The sequence below is a fragment of the Centrocercus urophasianus genome, unplaced genomic scaffold (assembly GCF_019232065.1).
Source record: "Centrocercus urophasianus isolate 14NV4802_14NV808 unplaced genomic scaffold, USGS_Curo_1.0 seq_42, whole genome shotgun sequence".
Classification (NCBI taxonomy): Eukaryota; Metazoa; Chordata; class Aves; order Galliformes; family Phasianidae; genus Centrocercus; species Centrocercus urophasianus.
Window position 1 is genome coordinate 2,828,229 of NW_024885000.1, and position 17,777 is coordinate 2,846,005.

Below are 17,777 nucleotides of genomic sequence, written 5' to 3' on the forward strand. Positions count from 1 at the left end.
CCCAGTCCCAATCATAAGGAAATGATAGGATGGGACCAATGGACCTGCAGCTCATTTTTCCAGCCCGCTCCATCCACTGCGATTTGCATCGCAATTTTATACTGAATTGCAGTTCTAATGTGGATCAGCCCAATCTGGGGCCTGCCCAGCACGAGGCAGAACCTCGTGGGAGGGGGAGGGGGAGGGCAGAACCAGGCAGTGCCCGGAGCGCAGAGCTTTTGGAGCACGAAAATCAATTCAAAAGAGTCTTACCTTCACATCCTCCCATAGATCCTTCTCCTCCTTCAGCACGCGGCTGGTGTGCAGCGGGGTCTGGGGCACCTGCATGGATTGCTGCAAGGGGGAGCAGAGTAGCATCAGCAAGGGGTGCCCCATCCCCATTCCATATCCCAGCCCCCATCCCAGCACATCCCACTGCTCACCATGATCCAGGGGTGGTTCATGAACTCTGTTATCGTCATGCGTTGAGTTGGGTCCGTCTTCAGCAGGTTGCGGATCAGCTGCTTCACTGCAAGGAGGGGAGAAGAAGGGGGCACGGGTAGGTCCCAGGGCAGCTCCCCCCCCAGCCCCAAAACACCTGCACGCAGCCCCCCAAATGCCCCAACCCACTTCAAGCCTGCATGGCCCCACAACAGGCTTTACCTTCCTCCGACACTTCCGACCATTCAGGGTTGGGAAACTCATACTGGCCCATGCGGATTCGTTTCTTCATGCCAGGGGAGATGGCGAGGCCATGGTTGGAATAGAAGGGGGGGTACCCACACAGCCTGCATGGAGCGGGGCAGCATCAGTGTGTGCTCCCAAGCAGGAAGCAGCAGGTGATGGGACACCCCACCAGGATGGAGAGGGAATGGCTGACTTACAGAATGTACATGATGACGCCGAGGGACCACATGTCACAGGATTTATCATACTTCTCCGGGCCCAGCACCTCAGGGGCTGAGGGACAAGAGAGTGAGTTTTGGGGTGCAGACAAAGACCCTCAGGGCAGTGCAGCTCCAGTGCAATGCACAGGGCCAGTGCCACCTTGCAGCATTAGGCTGCAGCACAGGCACAGCGGTGCTGTCCATGCAGTGCCTGTGCCAAGCGTTGCACGCAGCAGTACCATGCATGGAGCAGCTCACCCTGCAAGCACGAGCAAAGCTACACCCTAAAAGCAGCAAACCCCAAAAGCAGTACAAAGCAATCCAGCAAGCGACCGTCCCAAAAAATGCTTCACCATTAGGTGGGTGCAGAGCTGATGGGCTGTGCTGCAGGCAGTAAGCATGGTCCCCCTGAGCTTCCCTCCAGTTCCCACCAAGGAGGGGTCCCCTCACCCTCATCCCTGCAGACTTGAGAGCTCAGCCCCCAGCAGCTTACCCACGTAGTACGGCGTGTAGCACGGAGTGGCCAAGGAGTTGTGTGTGGTGGTTTCTTTAGCAAAGCCAAAGTCAGTGAGTTTTAACACAGCATTGGGCCTTTTGGAGGTGTACAAGAGGTTTTCCGGCTGCAGGAAGACAAGGGACAAGAGGTGAGGGCAGGGCTGGGGACAGCCCCAGCAGTGCTGCAGGGCTCAGCACCGCTCCTACCTTCACATCTCGGTGCGCGATGTTGATCGAATGCAGGTATTGGATGGCTTCCCCAATGCTTTTCATTATCTCCGAGGCCTCTGAAGCAGCAAGGAAACCAATAAAAGCATTTGTAGGTGACTTACAGCAGGCACTGTCCCCTAGGTTACTGTTCAGAACAGGAGTCAAAGCCAAAAGTGCTTCCTCTACCTGAAACCTCCCTCCCCAAGCAGTGATTCTACAGATCATGCATCAACTATAAAACCACAACCCCCAGAGTTCATGTTTTATGGATTTGGGGGCAGTGTTTCTGTGCTGGAGTACAATGGATGCTGTGAAAACATCCCTTAGCTCTGCTCTTGACTGAGCAAGAAGAACTGGGGTTGTAATCAAGGGCTGGGCACCCAAACTTGGCGTCCCCCAAATGCAAAATCCTGATACTGATACAAAGGAATGGGACATTCCTACAAGGAGCAAGAAACTGCCCAAGGATTGGATAGAGGTCACTGTGGGGCACCATACCCCGCTCCGTGAAGGCCTGGTCTCCCCTGTCCTGGATCCGGCTGAAGAGCTCCCCACCATCCAAGCTGGAAGAGAAGCAGCAGGGTTAGGAATAGGGAGGCCATGTGAGCAGCCCCAGCTCAAGCAACCTCAGACCTTTTGGTGCCCAGCCAAGAGCTGTATGAGCTCAGCAAGAGATGCACCTCCTCTCCATCCCCACTCTGAGGTTGATGCTTCTAGGCAGCGGTGCTCCAGAAATGAGAGGAGCAGAGGATTCGCATGCGCTGCAGAGATGCCAGGCACGAACGGACGTGGTCTGCCCACCAAGCCACAAAAACACATTTACAGTAAAGACAGCAAAAAGTTCTAATGTGGCGAGAGTACTTCTTGGCCTAGTTTAGCTCACGAGACAACTGCCTCCTTGGTGAGGAAACCCCGTGCTGTGCGAAGCGCTGAGCTCAGGTGGCTGCATAGCAGGGCTCCATGTGCCCGCATGAGAATGGGTGACATCTCCCAAATCCCAATAGGCTGGGTGCAGAGCTGAGCTCTAACCGTGGATCTGCATGGCATGTTTCACGTTGGCTTGGAGATGGGATGGAGAGAGGCAGGGATGGACTCCAATGCAGCAGAGCAGCTCGCAGGTAAGGCTCTGGGAAGGGGCTGGGAAACTGGAATGGCTCCTGGGCCTCGAGGGCTCCCCAAGTGCCCTAAGGAAAGGCTCAGCTCCAAGTCAGATCAAGGATAAGATCAGGGATCACTTATCCATGAGAACAGGGATAACAGCACTTCCTGTCTCAGCCTTATCTAATTCAAGCAGAAACAGCTCCTGGCCTTCCTGGTGCAGATAGCATCTCAAGCTGGACATCTTGCAACATGGGCAGCACCAAACCACCCGGGAGTATCGCAGATCACGTGGTTATGGTCACACTGCACTGTGCATGGAGCTGCGTCCCAAGCATCCCTTGGACAGGGGGAAGCCACCACAATAGCATCCAGATCCCACTGTCCCCACCTTAAGGACACACTGCCCATCACTCCACCACTCTCCTTCTACGCAGGCAGACATCCCATCCCATCCCAGCCTATTCCACCTGCAGCTCCCAGGTTCTGATATGGTTCTCAGAGCCTCTTCCCATCCCAAAGCTTCTCCGTGCACCCTCTGCCCCCCCAGGCAACCTGCCAGCTTGCCAGAGGTTTTGGCAAGAAAGCTGTATTAAATCACAGCTGCGGTTGGGATGTGGTTTCAATACTTTCCCCTTCATCCCTCCTCCTCCCCATGTTGTATCAAGCAGCCACCCAAAGCAGGCTGGCTCAGCAGCGCTGCCGCTGTGGTGCTGCTGTCCGCACTGCACCGCTGGGTGCCAGCACCTGGTGCTGAGCCTGGCTTTGCTCGGCCAAAGCGAGTTTGGTTATGACCCATCTGCTGCCAGAACTCAGGCCTAAAGCCTGAGCAAGCTTTCAGAATGACTCAGAGCCAGCGCAGGGCACACGGCACCTTGGAAGTCCGTCCTGAACATCACAGTGCAACACCTCTCACAGCACCAATGTCCCCCAGCGAGACACCTCACCCCTCCCCATCACACAGCCCCAGTGCACTCACCACTCCATGACAATGAGCAGACACTTCCTCCCCTGGTAGAGGTTCTCATAGACATCCATGATGCGGACAATGTGTGCGCACTGCGACGCCCTCCAGTGCAGCTCCACTTCCCTGCGCGCCTTGGGGCAATCCTGCAGCATCTGCAAAGAGGCAGAACTTCGTCAGCTCAGCACCCCGAGGAGCAGAGCAGCAGGCACCGTGCCCAGGCAAGGCAGTCAGGCACCGTGTAAGCACAGCTCGGTGCCGCATGCAATGCCTCCATCTCCATCTAGCGGGAGCAGCGCAAAGCCACCACCCTGAGAAGCACCCGGGGTGGGGGGGTTGACAGAGTGCAGTCCGTCCTGTTAACCCTCAGCTGCGCTCCTGATCCAGCGCCAGTGATCCTGGTGGATAGCAAAAGCCAATGAAGAGCAGCTCCAGGGAAGGCAGATGGCCTGGAAGTGCCCCGTTTGCAGCCCTTGGCCCCGCAGGGAGCACTGCAGTACCGCAGCACTCCAGCAGAAGCCAGGCTTGTGCATTACACACATGTAATGCTTGTGTGTTACCCCTCAGCTCCCCCACGAACCCAGGGCTCCTCTGCACCCTTCTCCCCTACATCCTTACATCAGCACAAGCCACTTGTCCTCATCTCCCCGTCACATCTGAGACTCCTGCAGCCCAGAACACCAACCAGCACCGCTTCTCACTGTGCAGCTTTGTTAGCATCACATCCCTGCGCGCCACCAAAATCCTCCCCCTCCCCAGGCAGTCACACAGTGCCCATCCACAGGCCCTGATCCTTGGGGCCAACATCTGCATCCAGCCACCACCTCTGGCCCCACACCTCACCTTCTGCTCATGGTGAGGTCATGCTGCTCAGGGCCCCACACACGGGCAGCTCCAGAGGCCACGAGCCCAAAGCACACGCACCCGAGGAGGGGACAAAGCAGTAGCCAGATGTTCCCCAAATAGCAGCAGCCCTCTAATGAGGCCCTTGCCCTTCCCAAAGACAACTCACAGTTCCCAGGTGCAGGAAGGATTTGCTAGGCTGCCACAGACTATTAATTACCGTGTTCGTCAGGATAAACAACCAGCCTTAATTATTATACTGCTAAATATAGAGCAACAACTGTGCCTATCCTGAGTGTATTTCATCTTCCTTCCTGCCTTCAGCAGCTCTGGGGTTGGGTTTGGCAGAGCAAAGCACGCACTGCCCCGACCTCAGGTTGGCACTGGGGGCTCTGGCACCAGGAATAGGGTTGGCCTTAGGAAAAAATCATGCTGTATTTCTACACCTCGCTCCGCAGCATCACAGCCGGTGGGGGAAAGGCTGCTGCATCTCCAGCAGCACACAGCTGGGACCAGGGCCTGGAGAAAAGCTTTGTGATCCACAGCTCTGCTCCAACAGCCTGGGTGGGGAGTCAGGAAGTTTAAAGGGGAAAAAAAATAAAATAGTAATTGCACGCTGGGAAAATTGAACAGCAGGAAGCAGACAGAATAATTCTAAGCAAGACAACCAGATGTACAAAAATATACATCCAATTTTTAAAGAGCTTTTCAGGGAGCTTAATTGTATTCCTAACGAGCTGGAGGCAGCCACCTCCATTACCTGTACAGCACAGCCCTGACATTTGCTTTTGTGACATTTGCTTTTGTACTCAGGCACCCACAGGCAAGCAAACAGCTTCCTGATGGCCTCCCAAACACCCTCTGCCATTCAGCTCAGTCAACAGGCCAGCCTCAGTTGGGCTTCCTGCTGGCTATGGGATGGAAGAGCACAGCCAGCCTCGTTAAGGGCATGATTGGGTCTATTTAGGAAATGCTCCTGGTGCCACTAAGGGCCAGGCACAGGGAGGTAGGAGGGGAAGGGGGACGCAGAAGGGACATGGTAGTGCCCAAACCATTATAAAAGCATCCTGTATCCCACTCCCACCATCCCCTGCCCTTCAGCACCCATTGGTGCTGAGCCCTCCAACAAGCTCTGCAGAGCCAACAACAAACCTTCGTGCTTTCCCATTTCAGGTTGAAACACAGCACGGCACATTCATGGAAAGTGACAGAGATTGGCTTATCCCCATTCCCAGTTACAATCCGAGCCCTGGTTTTCCCAGCTGTAGCTCGAGTCTTTAACCACTGCCCCCACATTCCATGAACACCATCTTAGTGCTCCAAAACAAAGCTATTTTTCTGTATTTTGCTGCTCATTCGGGTCACGTGTGCTCTACGTCCAGCATATTTGGGTGTTTGGTAACACTGCCCATGTCCCCATTTTAGCTCTGGTATCCAGGGCACAGCCATATTTATATTTCTTGGCTTGCAAAGAGAAGGCTGCAATGGGAAAAGCACTTCATGCTCAAGAGTTAACTGCCCCCAGCCCACGGTGCCAGGCCAGGGCTGCCCAGGTCTTCAGAGCAGCGTCAGACATGAAACTCTGCAGTGACTGAGAGCGCTTGGAGACCCTCAGTGTGCTGCAGGGAGGAGGGTGGGAGCCAGGAAGGAAGGAAGGGAGCAGAGCACACACAGAACATGCTCTGGTTCCTCCCCCTACACACAGACTGAGCTGAATCAGCCCCACCACCCCCCATGATGTCTTGTGTGTGAGTCACAGCGGGTGGAAGCAGGGAGCTCCCTGCAGGCACCCAGCAGGGCAGGACCATGCTTTGCTTGGCATCCCACAGCTCAGGGATTTAACAGCAGCCCCGGCCTGCTGCCACGGCCAGATGTATCTTTATTTTTCTGCTCTCCCATCAGCAGTGCTTCGCACTTTGCTCTGGCAAAAGAAACAAACAAAACAAAACAAAACAGCTGCCAACACACTTGCAGAGCTCCTGCCCCACCAGGACAGCTCCTACTTCTGTTTGCTGCTTTTAGCAGCACACCATTTGGGACCCTCCAAGCAACAGCCCCACACAGCTGCATCCCAGGCCCCCACCAGCTACGATCCCCCTCAGAGCATCAGGAGAGCAGGGAGGAAGCCCAGCTTCCTGGGCTCTTTCCTCCTCCCTGCTTACTTTCCCTTTCAAACATCTCCTGCAGCCCCCACGCCTTTGTGGCCACATGTTTTGCTGGCGATGCCAACGTGAGTTGGCAGTTTCACAAGCGGGCAGAGGATGCAGGATGCCGTGGGAAGAGCTGTGGTGATTGCATGATGCTTTCACAAGGAGCCCTGCAAGAGCAAAGCCAGCAAAATCCCGGAAGGAAGAGCATTGCAAGCATTGAGCAACACCACGGAGCGCAGCTGAGGCTGGTCCCGCTGCAGGGGGACGCTGAGGACCCCCACCCTGCTGCCCCCAACCCAGGGCATCTGCTGAGCCTTTCCTCACCCACAACAGATGTGACAGCTATTCAGCTTTTCAGGCAGCAACAAAAGGCCATCCGGGCTCACAAAGGCAACGGGCAAAAAGGCTGTGGCTTAACCAGGAGCCACCTGCCAGGGCCTCATGCACTGGGATGCTGCTGCTCAGCAAGCCTGGCTCCGCTGCAGCAAAATCCAAGTACAATTTAATGGTCCCATGCAAGTACTCAGGGCACCAGCACAGCAGGGACAGCAGGATGAGAGCGCAGGGATGGGGCTGCAGAACTCATGGGAGAAGTCAGAGCAGGTAAATGGCAGCACGAGGCAGCCCTGCTGACTCAGAGCCTCACAGCGACGGCACGCCAACGGCAGGCAGCAGCGCTTAATAGAGACAAATGATGAGTGTCTGCTTCGTGTATGTGAGAAAAACAACACGAGAGGACCGTTCAGTTCCTGGGCTTTGTCTGGGGATGATCCTATTCTCACCACCACCCCGTGCATCAGAAGAAATACTGAATTTTGGTGACTCACTCATTATTCTTCTGTCCTAATGAGACAGTAGGGTTTGCACTGTGTGTTAATACCTTAGCCCAGCCTGCTTCTGTTTCTTCTAGCAGAAGCAACACGGACTGACTCTTGAGCAGGGCATAAATCACATAGAGCTGAAAGGACCCCAGAATGCCCCAAATGCTGTTCATCCCTTTCTCAGGTCACCTCCTGCTGGCAATCACTGTGACACCGGGTGAGAAGGACAGACAGGGGACAGTGCTGGCTGGCTTGGGGCCAGACAGAGACCAGCACTGCCATCAGCACCAGGTCTGCACTGCAAAAAGCAAAAGGAAAATGAGAAGTTGGGGAGGGGTGAACAACACCCTCACATGAGCTACACCGAGGCCAGCCGGTGTTTCACACTCAGTCTCCTTATCACCACCTCCTTGCAGAGCCTTTAAGGCTGCTTCCAGCCCTCCCTTCAGATCCCAGCCCTGAAGCCATGTGTCTAATCAGATTTCCTATCAGAGCTGCTGCACTCGTGAATGGAAAAGCACATACATGTCCTTTATGGTAGGAAGTGGTTGATATTTACGGGTGTGTTTAATACAGAAGCAAGCACTGTGTAAACCATTAACTCGGCTCTGACCTACGTACTTTGTACTTCACTCCCCAGGCAGCACGCATGGCCTGAAAATCCACAGCTCCAGCCCACACTGCAGCATCTCAGTGCCACAGCAGGGTGCCAGCTTGAGCCCTGTGTCCATAGGGATCCCCCTAGGCAGACACACTGGTGGCCCCAGCCCTGAGCAAGAACCAGGATCTCGGAGCATCCCTCTGGGTCCCTGACCCCCGCAGCCTCAGAGCAATCCTTCACCTGGCTGCACAGAGAACCCTATATTTACTTATTCAATCTGTTTTTGAGAAGCCTCCTTCTCCCACATGGGTTGAGAAAAGCCAACAGGATGCAGCGCAGCGCTCCCAAAGCTCCTATCACCATTCAGGGCATCACCAAGGTTTTATTTACGTGCCCTTGAAGCTCGGTGACGCACAGCACGTTTGCATCACTCCGTCCTCTTCACGGTGATTTGTTTAAGAGCATTTTGTACCCTTGGCAGGCTCTGTCAACACCAGCAGTCAGCAAGCACCTCCTGACACCAAGCCCAGGGACACACACCCCAACAACAGCAGCCCGCTCCTCAGAGCCCTGCACCCCAATCACGCATCCCACATCACCCCAGAGGCAATCAGCTCCCCTCTCCATACCCAAAACCAACGTTAGGGATGTGGGAATGCCCTGGGATGAGCTGTGCCCATCCCCTCCCCTCCTCCCCGTCCCCACGTGGTCTGGGTGCTGCCAGGGACACAAGGCTGGCTGCTGCCCTACGTAACCAGCTCCTGCGTTAAGCGGCCGCTGCTGCTATTGAAAGGAGGTTTTGTGTTGTGCAGGGGGAAGGTCGGAACAAGAGCAACACGGAGATTTCATAACAAGCCTTTGTCTGCGCAAGCAGGGGCCCCACGGCTGCCTCCCTGAGCATGCTCCCCCCGGAGCTGTGACCGCCCTCCTCCGCCTTTGTCCTCCGCTCCACACCGTAAAAGCTCTTCGGGCTTTCCCAGAGCTGCTCTGCTCCTCCTCCCGCTGCTCCGGGGATATCCCGCAGCCCTGGCATTCTGCAGGATCCCTAAGATAGTTTGTACAGTGGCACGCTGCAAATGTTTCGCAACAAACCCACACGGGTTAAGAGCTGAGCAACCCTCCAACCCAAAGCAATCCATGGGCACGTGGAGCCTTGAGCACCGGAGCAAGAAGCATTACAGAGGAAATCCTGACCTCAAAGGAATGCAATGAGAACAAGCAAGCAGCCCCACTAGCAGCCCCTTAAGCAGCCCTGCTAGCAGCAGGCTGTGCCTCCCTGCAGATCTCCACCATCCCTGCACGTGGCCTTGCAGAGCAACTGGAGCTGAAAGAGGCCTTGGGGCCGCAGCAGCAATGAGGCCATAAGCCTCCTGCCACCCACGAGCTGTCCCCACGTGTGGGAAGCCCCACCAAGCCCACCCCAGCTCCCAGCCCTCAGCACTTCCAGCTCCCAACCCCCCCTGCAGAGCTCAGCCTCTTTGCACCAGGCATCCTGAGACAATTCCAGCTGAGGGGAAAACACAGTTACGCTTCTATTTTAAAAAGCCCTTTTCGCATCCTGCTGGCACCTCATTAAAGCACTCAGGACACAGCTGCTATTATTAGCTCTCCCAGCACTAGCAGCAGCCCCACGCTGGGCACGGGGAGCGGGAGGGAGGCAGGGAGGTCTGGCAGAGCCAGGACGGGGCTCAGCAGCCCGGTCAGCACCGTAACCTCGGAATACCTCATCCCGCAAGCATGCATAATTCAGCACAGCGCCGGGACACACACGCCTCCAAAAGCGCCATCAGAGGAAAAACCTTCTCCCCTCTCACCACGACTGAGAAGGAAATGTTGGTGTCTAAAAGCAGCTCCCACGAAGAGGTCCAGCACTGCAGAGCAAGGAGTCAATAGCTGAGGTTTTATCTGCTTGCATCTTTTAAGTACACAGCGAGAACACACACACGCTGGGAAGACTTGCTGATCCTTTCACAGATGCTCAGTGTCCCACTGCTAGGCAGTTTTTAGTACTAAGTTGCTTGTTTTCTTACTAAGTACGACAGCCAGTGTTTCGCCTGCTACATTACAATGGGCAGGGGGATGAAAGGATAAAAGCAAAAAAAGCAGGGGCACTTAAAGGTGAAAACAAACGAACAAACAAAAACTATCACTGCATTTACTGCCACTGCCCCAGCATCTGGAGAGCTGTCTGGGACCGTTCATCCTGACAATCCCCAGCCCCTAAAACCAAACCAACCTGGTACTGTCAGCTCAACACATTGGTTCACCGTGGACCCACAGGCACAGGGTGAGGGGAAGCAGCTCTTGGGTCCTGCTTTGCACTGATTCCAGAAAAGCCACCTTGTGCCATGGGCGGGGAGGTGTTCTTCCCCCATGATAACACACTGCAAGTTCGATCCCCAAAGAGGAATAAAGAGCATGAGAGGGGATACAAGGAGGGAGATGCTAACACAGAATGAGCCACTGTGTCACCAGAGCCAAGCAGCGAGGTGTGGCCACAGCTCCCAGATGGGGCAGCATGGCTGGTGGGAGAGGGCTGCATGTTTACACTGTCAGACAGGAAAGCAGGGAGAGTTCCTGTGCTCTGAACTTCCATCCAAGGGTCAAAGTGAATTCCCCATCAGTCGCAGGGCGGTTGCTCTCTCTCGTGTCCCTGGTGCTGGGAACAGATTTCTCCTTGCAGGGAAACTCACTGAAGAAAAAAAAAAAAAGCAAGAATCTTGCAAGCCCCCAAGTTAGCCGGATGAAGGCATTCCCCAGGGAATTTTCAGGCAGGCTCCCCAGATCCTCCTTCCCATGGGCAAAGCACCACACGCTGTGTGCCACAGCTGGAAACCCACCCCTAGCCCACAGCACAGGGTGCACAAACCCCAAAACACCAGCGCCCGGCTCTGATGACTTCCAGGAGACAGCTTGGTTTTAAACTTCCCAGCAAACCCACTCCTACCCACAGAAAGGCATCCAGCACTGCAGCAGAGCAACTTGTGCAACAGCAGCCTATGTTTTCTTAGAGATCTGCTCAGACTCATGAGCGGCGACGTTGCGAAATGGCTGGAGAGGAAAAGGGAGATGCAGCAGAGCCTGAGAGAGGAGGCCAATATGGGCTATGATGGTTCCTGCAGCCTGGCTGTGTCAGAAGGGGAAGGGACACGATACCCACAGTGATAAAGACAGCTAGCCCAATCCTGCCCTTCTGCTAATGCACATGGATACAGAAATTATTAAACCTGTTCTTGAATTTCAAGACGGTACACACAACACGGCTATCATTACCACTTAAAATAAAAACAGTCTTGCTACCAGACCAGCCTTCCTCGCCGTTTATTTTTTCTTACAGCAAGCTGGAGATAACACACATTCTTCCCTGTTGGCTTAGATCTGATTGCACATGCTTTCCCCCAGCCTAGCTGAGGATAAGGCAAGTGGGATGCTGTGCCCATTTCCGAGCAGTGCTGCTTGACCCTGCTTCCACCCGCACCTATCAGCTCCAGCCGCGATTACTGCGGCTGATGGAACATGCTGCCAAATTTCCAAGCAGTCCCAGCTCCAGCTCTTTCCCTGAAAACACACATTTGGCATGGAGTCCAAGGAGCCTTTCAAGAGGCTACATGAGCTCTACACCATGTTTCAAAGCTAGAGGACACGGGCGAGGAAAGTGGACTGAGAACTGCTCATTTTTGCAGAGTCAGAGCAGAGGATGCTCCACATCTGCCCCACGAGAACCCAGAGATGGGGCTGCCTGAAAAGCACTGGAGGTCTCAGCCCCTCAGCAAAGCCCTGATCCACTGCTGTGCAGCTTTTGTCTGGTCCAAGAATGAAAGGCACACGGCAATGACAGCCCAAACTCACGCACACCGCCATCCTAAGGACAGGAGAGCTGAAAGGGCTGAACTCATCAAGAGGGCCCAGAGAGCTGCCTGCAGGCAGGGGCGCACAGTGAGAGGCAGCAAATGTGATTATGATGGAGAAAACAAGCCCGTCCTTCCAACGATCCCAAACTGGGATAGCTTATGGGAGCTGAACTGCAGAGTGCCCGCCTGGCTGGACACCCCAGGAACATTCAGATCTGAGACTGTATTTTGAACTTTATCTCTAGTTTAGACTGCAGCTTGCTGGGTGCCCGGGCGCATAATCACATGCATCCCTGATGCCAACAGCTTAAATAATCTCATTACATATGACGGCAAACACCGCAACGGTCACAGGCTGTTTGAGCCAACTTGCTCACCTGCCCTTTCCTCTGGGAGAATTTCCTTTGTCACAGCAAAGCCACGCACCAACACGATGCACTAATTCATGGAAAGATGACGCCGTCCTCCCCAGCAGCATCAGGCTCGAGGCTGAGCCGTGGCTGGGCTCCACGTGATCCCAGCACAGCATACAAGGTTGCTGGAGCTCTCTGGGCTCAGCCTTGCTCCCTGCACACAGGGTGCTCACTGCAAAAGAGCAATGCCAGCTGCCCAGAGGTGATGATCAGGATGCACAGAAGCCCAGATCGTGCTGAAGCCCCATCCCAGGACACCCACCTGGACCAGCCTGGGCTTCCAGCGGGTTTATTAAGGAAAAGAAATCAAATAAATCAGGTAGCGCTGTGTCCGTGGGGCTGGTGGAAGGACTGCCTTGATTCTCATGGACCCACACCCTCAGACTCTCCTTACCCAACCTGCGGGCTCAAACGGGTCCTGCCCACCCCACAGCTGGGAGAGGAGCCCAGCAGCACCCCACGCCACGGCAGGGGGAGCACAAGCCTGAGAGGCCCCAGGGGCAGCCCCAGAGCAGCCAGCCCGGCGCAGGGGAGGGGAGGCAGCGCGTTATTCTTGGAAACCAGGAGGTGAGCTCATGCTGCCTGAATGCTGCAACTTGAGGCCAGGCACGCTGGGCTGGGAGAGGGGCCTGACTGCAGCCTGCAAGGCTTACGTGGGTCTGGGGCCTCCAGGGAGCACAGCACGCAGGTTCCTTCCACCCATAACATCAGCGCAGAGCAAGCCCCCACATCCCCCCATGCTTCCTCAGCTAGAGTTCTCTTGGAGCTCTCCTGTCCTGTCCAGCCAAGGCATGAGGACCTCAGGCTCATCTAGATGTCATCTGTGAGCCTGGGGCGAGGGCACGCATTCAGGCAAACCCCTGTAAACCCCCACCTCCCAGCCTGCGAGCATAGGAAGCATTGATCTCCTTTACAAGCCCCTGGGGCTGAAGGCATTCAGTCATTAAGAGAAAGGGCCCTATCATTTCCTGAGCATTTGCCAAAGCAAAAGTCAGCCCCCTGCTCCCAGGCTGTTATCAGTTTATCTGTGTTGTCAATATGACTGTTCGGAACATGTAATGTAATCTGAAGGGATTATGGCTGATCATAAATTGTTTAAACAAACTCAAAACCCAACTCAGTAAACTCTTTTGGTCAATGAGATAATAAACCACTGCGTTGGGAAAGCCCCAGCGATGTCATGATACTTTCCAAGGCTTTAAAACTATGATTTGCACAAAAAGCCACAGTGAAGACGTTTTTGGTTACATAAAATACATGGCAGAGCTCACAAAAATCCCTCCACTGACACAGGAGCAGAAGTACAGCAGACAGAACGTGTGTTCTGTTCCCCTGGAGTAAAAGTCCACGATATGCACACACTCCATCACTTCGAGGGTATTTTTCCAGCTGGCTTATATGAAGGATAAAGCACATGAGCTCAAATGAAGCTAGAGAAAGCCATATGAAATAGGGTGCTCTAAGTGTCTTCATACAACACCTTAGCCATGACGGCTGACCACAAGCCCACCAGCTCCACAAACACCCCCAGCACTGTGCAGGCACAGCTACAATACAGCCTGCCCTTCTTCCAGGACAGGCAGCTCAGAAGAATAACGAACCACAGAAGTGCTGGGCTCCTTCCTCCATCAGAGGAACCATCGCTCCCCTTATCTGATGAGACTGAGTGAGGCCGAGACTGTTTCGCAAACATGCCCCGAAGCACTGAGGATGCTCCAAAACCCATCTGTGAGAGGGGACAGCCCTGCAGGCAGCCTGAGGCTCTCCCACCTGAAGGAAGAGGCGAAGATTTCCTACTCTGAAATTTGGGTGAGGAGTACCCATGGTTTATTTTAAAGGAAAACTGTCCCATCAATGACACACAGCCAAGAAACAAAGCCATCACCTACTCTACTTGGCCCATTCTCCAGTCTGGGTTGCCTGCCACTTCCCTGCCACACGCTGAATTCAGACAGCGACCTCCCTCCTGCCCCTTGCCTAAAGATGAGCTAAAAGCAGAATTTGCAGCTCGCAGCCCCGTGCCACCATCACAGCCTGCATCACACAACACCAGCAGCCTGACCACAGCCAAGTCTGGTCAGCAGTGACCTACATAGAGAAACTTTCACAGAGGTTACAAGCCTAATTTTGCTTAATAATAAACGGCACCAAGCTAAAAGGAAGAAACGGGTAAGAAGCCACTCAAAGCTCGCGTTTCAACTCCGTCCATCACTTCTCTATAGTCTTCACATTCCCACGCTGCTCAGCACCCAGGAGTAAAGCACTGTGCACCCAACAGGGTCCCAGCAGCTGCGGGCTGAGATCAGCAGCTCAGGTGCATCTCTGACCCTGCACGTGAAATCCTGAGTGCTTTAGGTCCTTCTTGATGCTGAAAAATAGAACTGAGGGCAGGAAGCTAGTGAAATAAACAACGATCAAGAAGACGAGTAAAGGAATAGCTCCACGTTTTACCTAGGCACGGTGCAGCAAATAAAACTACCATCCATTAACTCACACACAGCACTGTTTCATTTAATGATGCATCTCTGCCACGGACCATTGCACTGGAAGAAAATTGGCTGTAATGTTCTCATTGCTGCTGGAACGCTGAGTCTGAGCTCAAACTCTCCCCAAGCACTGAAAAGTGCTCTTAAGCAAACTGACCCTCAGCAAAATGCTGGTTTCAACGCATCTCTCCATTTAGGTTTAGCAACATAATAGCTGCTCCTGACCCAAGAGGAAGCACGATGTAACCATAAGACACCATTAACACTAAGGAGACACACAATTGTTTCCCTCCAGCGGAGGACTGCATTAATGTAGGAGATCTCAGAACAGAAAATGTGAAGAGAAACTGTTCCGAATGGAAAGGTTTGCTGCACCACCAGAGCAGGCGGCACAAAGAGATTTCAGCTGTGGCTTCTGGCTACTGGCCATCAGAATTCTTTTAAGCATCATCTGAAACATGACGACTCGATGCAATCACTTCTGTGCATCCTGCTTTAGGTCATCATTCCACACTGATGCAGCCCATGAGTAATTCCAATCTAAATACCTCTGCAGGTCCCCAACAGAGACATCGTCCCGACTGCGGAACAAGGGATGGATGAAGTCAGCTCCCATCGCATCCCAGGCTGTCACCCCACGGGTCTGTGCTCATAAGGCAGCTTGTCTGGGATCCCAAACCCCCCACAGAACAGTTTTTAAGGGGCTGGAAGGAATTGCTTACAGCAGCAGCCGTGCTGTTCTTTGAAAAGCCAGAGAGCTCAGCTGAACACTCCTCTCTGCATCGGGGAAGTGCAAAGAGGCCAGGACAGGGGACAGAGGGCAGAAGACCAGCAACTTTCCAAAGCAGAGACCTTGGAGCATCACCCTCCAAGAGCAGCTCAGGCATTCTGACTTATAACACAAAGTCCTGCTCTGCAAGATGCTTTTCGATACAGCACCCAGCGTTAAGTCCTGACAGCTGCTGCACTGTGCTCTGATAGCAGTGGGAGCACAGTGCAGCCCCAACCATTCCAGAAGGAGCCCTGGTGTCACCCAGCCCCGCACCGCCGCTCCATCCTTCCCCTTTCAGCACTGCAAAAGGGAAGTGCCGGATCCACGCTTTATAGGGTTGAGTCAACTGTAGAAGCAGCAAAGAGCGCATCTGTCAAAACAGCAGAGGATTCTGCTGATTTCCACCCAAACGAACTGCCAACACGTGTCACCCTGCAGCGTGACGGGCTGCGGCGAATGGAAACCGCCTGCTTTTTGGGGAGGAAAAGTCCAACTTCCATCACCCTGTTCAACAAGGCTCCCCTTCGCCACACGCTTTCCGCACCATCCTGTCCCCACGTACCTTAGCAGCGCCACTTGCACCTCCAGAGCCCACCTGTTCATTCATTCACATTGGCAAACCCTGAGAGCAACAGAGAGGCAACTCTACAAACAAGAGGCGGGGGTTATAGATCCAGACAGTTGTCTGTTCAGCCTTCACCATCCTCAGGGTAACAGCGAGGTTCTGAACAGCTCCTGTGTGAGCGAAAGCTGCAGCTCTGCTGGGAACGCAGTGCTCCCAGGCTGCCTGCACCCGCATCACCCAGCTCCAATCTCCACAAACTTCCCCTCGTCTCTCTCCAGCAGGGAGACACGCTGCTGCCTTCCTTCCCTCAACAAGTGATTTCAAAACAAGGAAACCTCCGGATCACCGAAATGCCTGTCTGTAAGATCCACAGCTAAACAGGGGATGCTAAGGAGCAAGTTACACACAATGGATGAGCAGAGTAACACGGAAATGTTCTGTTGCTGCTCGCTGTTACGCGCTGATTCATGGAGCCTGGGAGACCTGTGGGCACCGATGGAGCTCTGCGCAGGGACCCCAGGTCAGTCTGCCATCCGAACACTGGGGCAAACAAACTCACCAGACAAATCCCACAAGGATTTGTGCTCCTAAGGCAGCACAAGCAGATGTTATTCGCTTTGTTTGTATTAGAAAGCCATAAAGCTACATCCCGCCGCTGTTAATAGAAAGCAACTCGGCCGGACGGGCAGCAGGGCAGGGAGGCAGAGCTCCCATTGTCCGGGCCGCCCGCAGCTCGAACGCCCGCTCCGCAGAACCGGTTCCCGAGTTTCGCTGCCCGTGTCCCCGCTCACAGGGCAGCGCGGAGCCGCCGGGAGGAGCGGGGCTCGGGGCGGAGCGAACCTCCCGCACCGCCCGGGGACCCGGAGGAGCCCGACCTGGGAGCCCCGGGGGGAAGAGAGGTGCGGAGAGCCAGGGCGCGCACCTTTAGGGCGAACTTCTCCCCGCTCTTCTTGCTGAAGATCTCCAAAACTTTCCCGTTGATGCCGAGCCCCAACACTTGCGTGGTGACCTTGTAGTCGTCCGTGATGGCATTCTTCCGGATCTGCAGGCCGCCCTTCACGGGGAACGGTGGAAACTGAGGCGGCGGCGGCGGTCCGTGGGGAGCTGCGGGAGGCGGGGGCGGCGGCGGCTGCGGCGGCGGAGGGCTGGGAAAGCCGGCGGGCGGCGGCGGCGCCCCGGAAAGCATGGCGGGAGGCGGCGGCGGGAGGGCCGCGGGGTGCGGGAGGACTCCGAGCCGAGCGGGCGGGCGCAGGGAGCGGGGCACGGGGAGGGGAGAAGCGCCGCCGCCGCCGCCGCCCCCCGCCGGTGCGCCCCGGCCCCGAACGCGGAGACGGGAAGAGGAAGGCTCCGGTGAGGCCGGCTCCTCCTCCTCCTCCTCCCGGCGCGGCTCGGCTCTGATGTCAGCGCCTCGCCGCGGCCGGGCACGGCCGACGGGGGAGGGACGGGGCGGGGATGGGCTGCGCTCGGCGGGGCGGGGGAACCGAACGCACGGCCCGGCCCCGCAGGGAGAAGTGAAGCGGGGGTGGTAGGAAGGGGTCGATGGCCGTCGAGTGCCCTCCCTGCCGGTAACTCTTATCTGGAAGTAGATCCCTTGGAGCCAGGAGATGGGGACAATGCCATCGACGTGCGAAGCGTGGGAGAA

General features: G+C 55.1%; 1 protein-coding gene across 1 annotated transcript in view; it reads right to left on the reverse strand.

Annotated features, from left to right (window-relative positions):
• Window positions 1-17,321, reverse strand: part of MAPKAPK2 (MAPK activated protein kinase 2) — an 18,894-nt gene extending 1,573 nt beyond the window's left edge. The window contains exons 1-9 of the mRNA XM_042833802.1: window positions 17,058-17,321; window positions 3,649-3,788; window positions 2,070-2,134; window positions 1,569-1,648; window positions 1,360-1,486; window positions 864-939; window positions 643-767; window positions 423-508; window positions 253-333 (exon numbers count right to left, since the gene is read on the reverse strand). Coding sequence (XP_042689736.1) covers window positions 253-333; window positions 423-508; window positions 643-767; window positions 864-939; window positions 1,360-1,486; window positions 1,569-1,648; window positions 2,070-2,134; window positions 3,649-3,788; window positions 17,058-17,321 — 1,044 coding nt within the window. The remainder of the gene's footprint in view (window positions 1-252; window positions 334-422; window positions 509-642; window positions 768-863; window positions 940-1,359; window positions 1,487-1,568; window positions 1,649-2,069; window positions 2,135-3,648; window positions 3,789-17,057) is intronic.
• Between the last annotated feature and the right edge of the window lie 456 nt (window positions 17,322-17,777).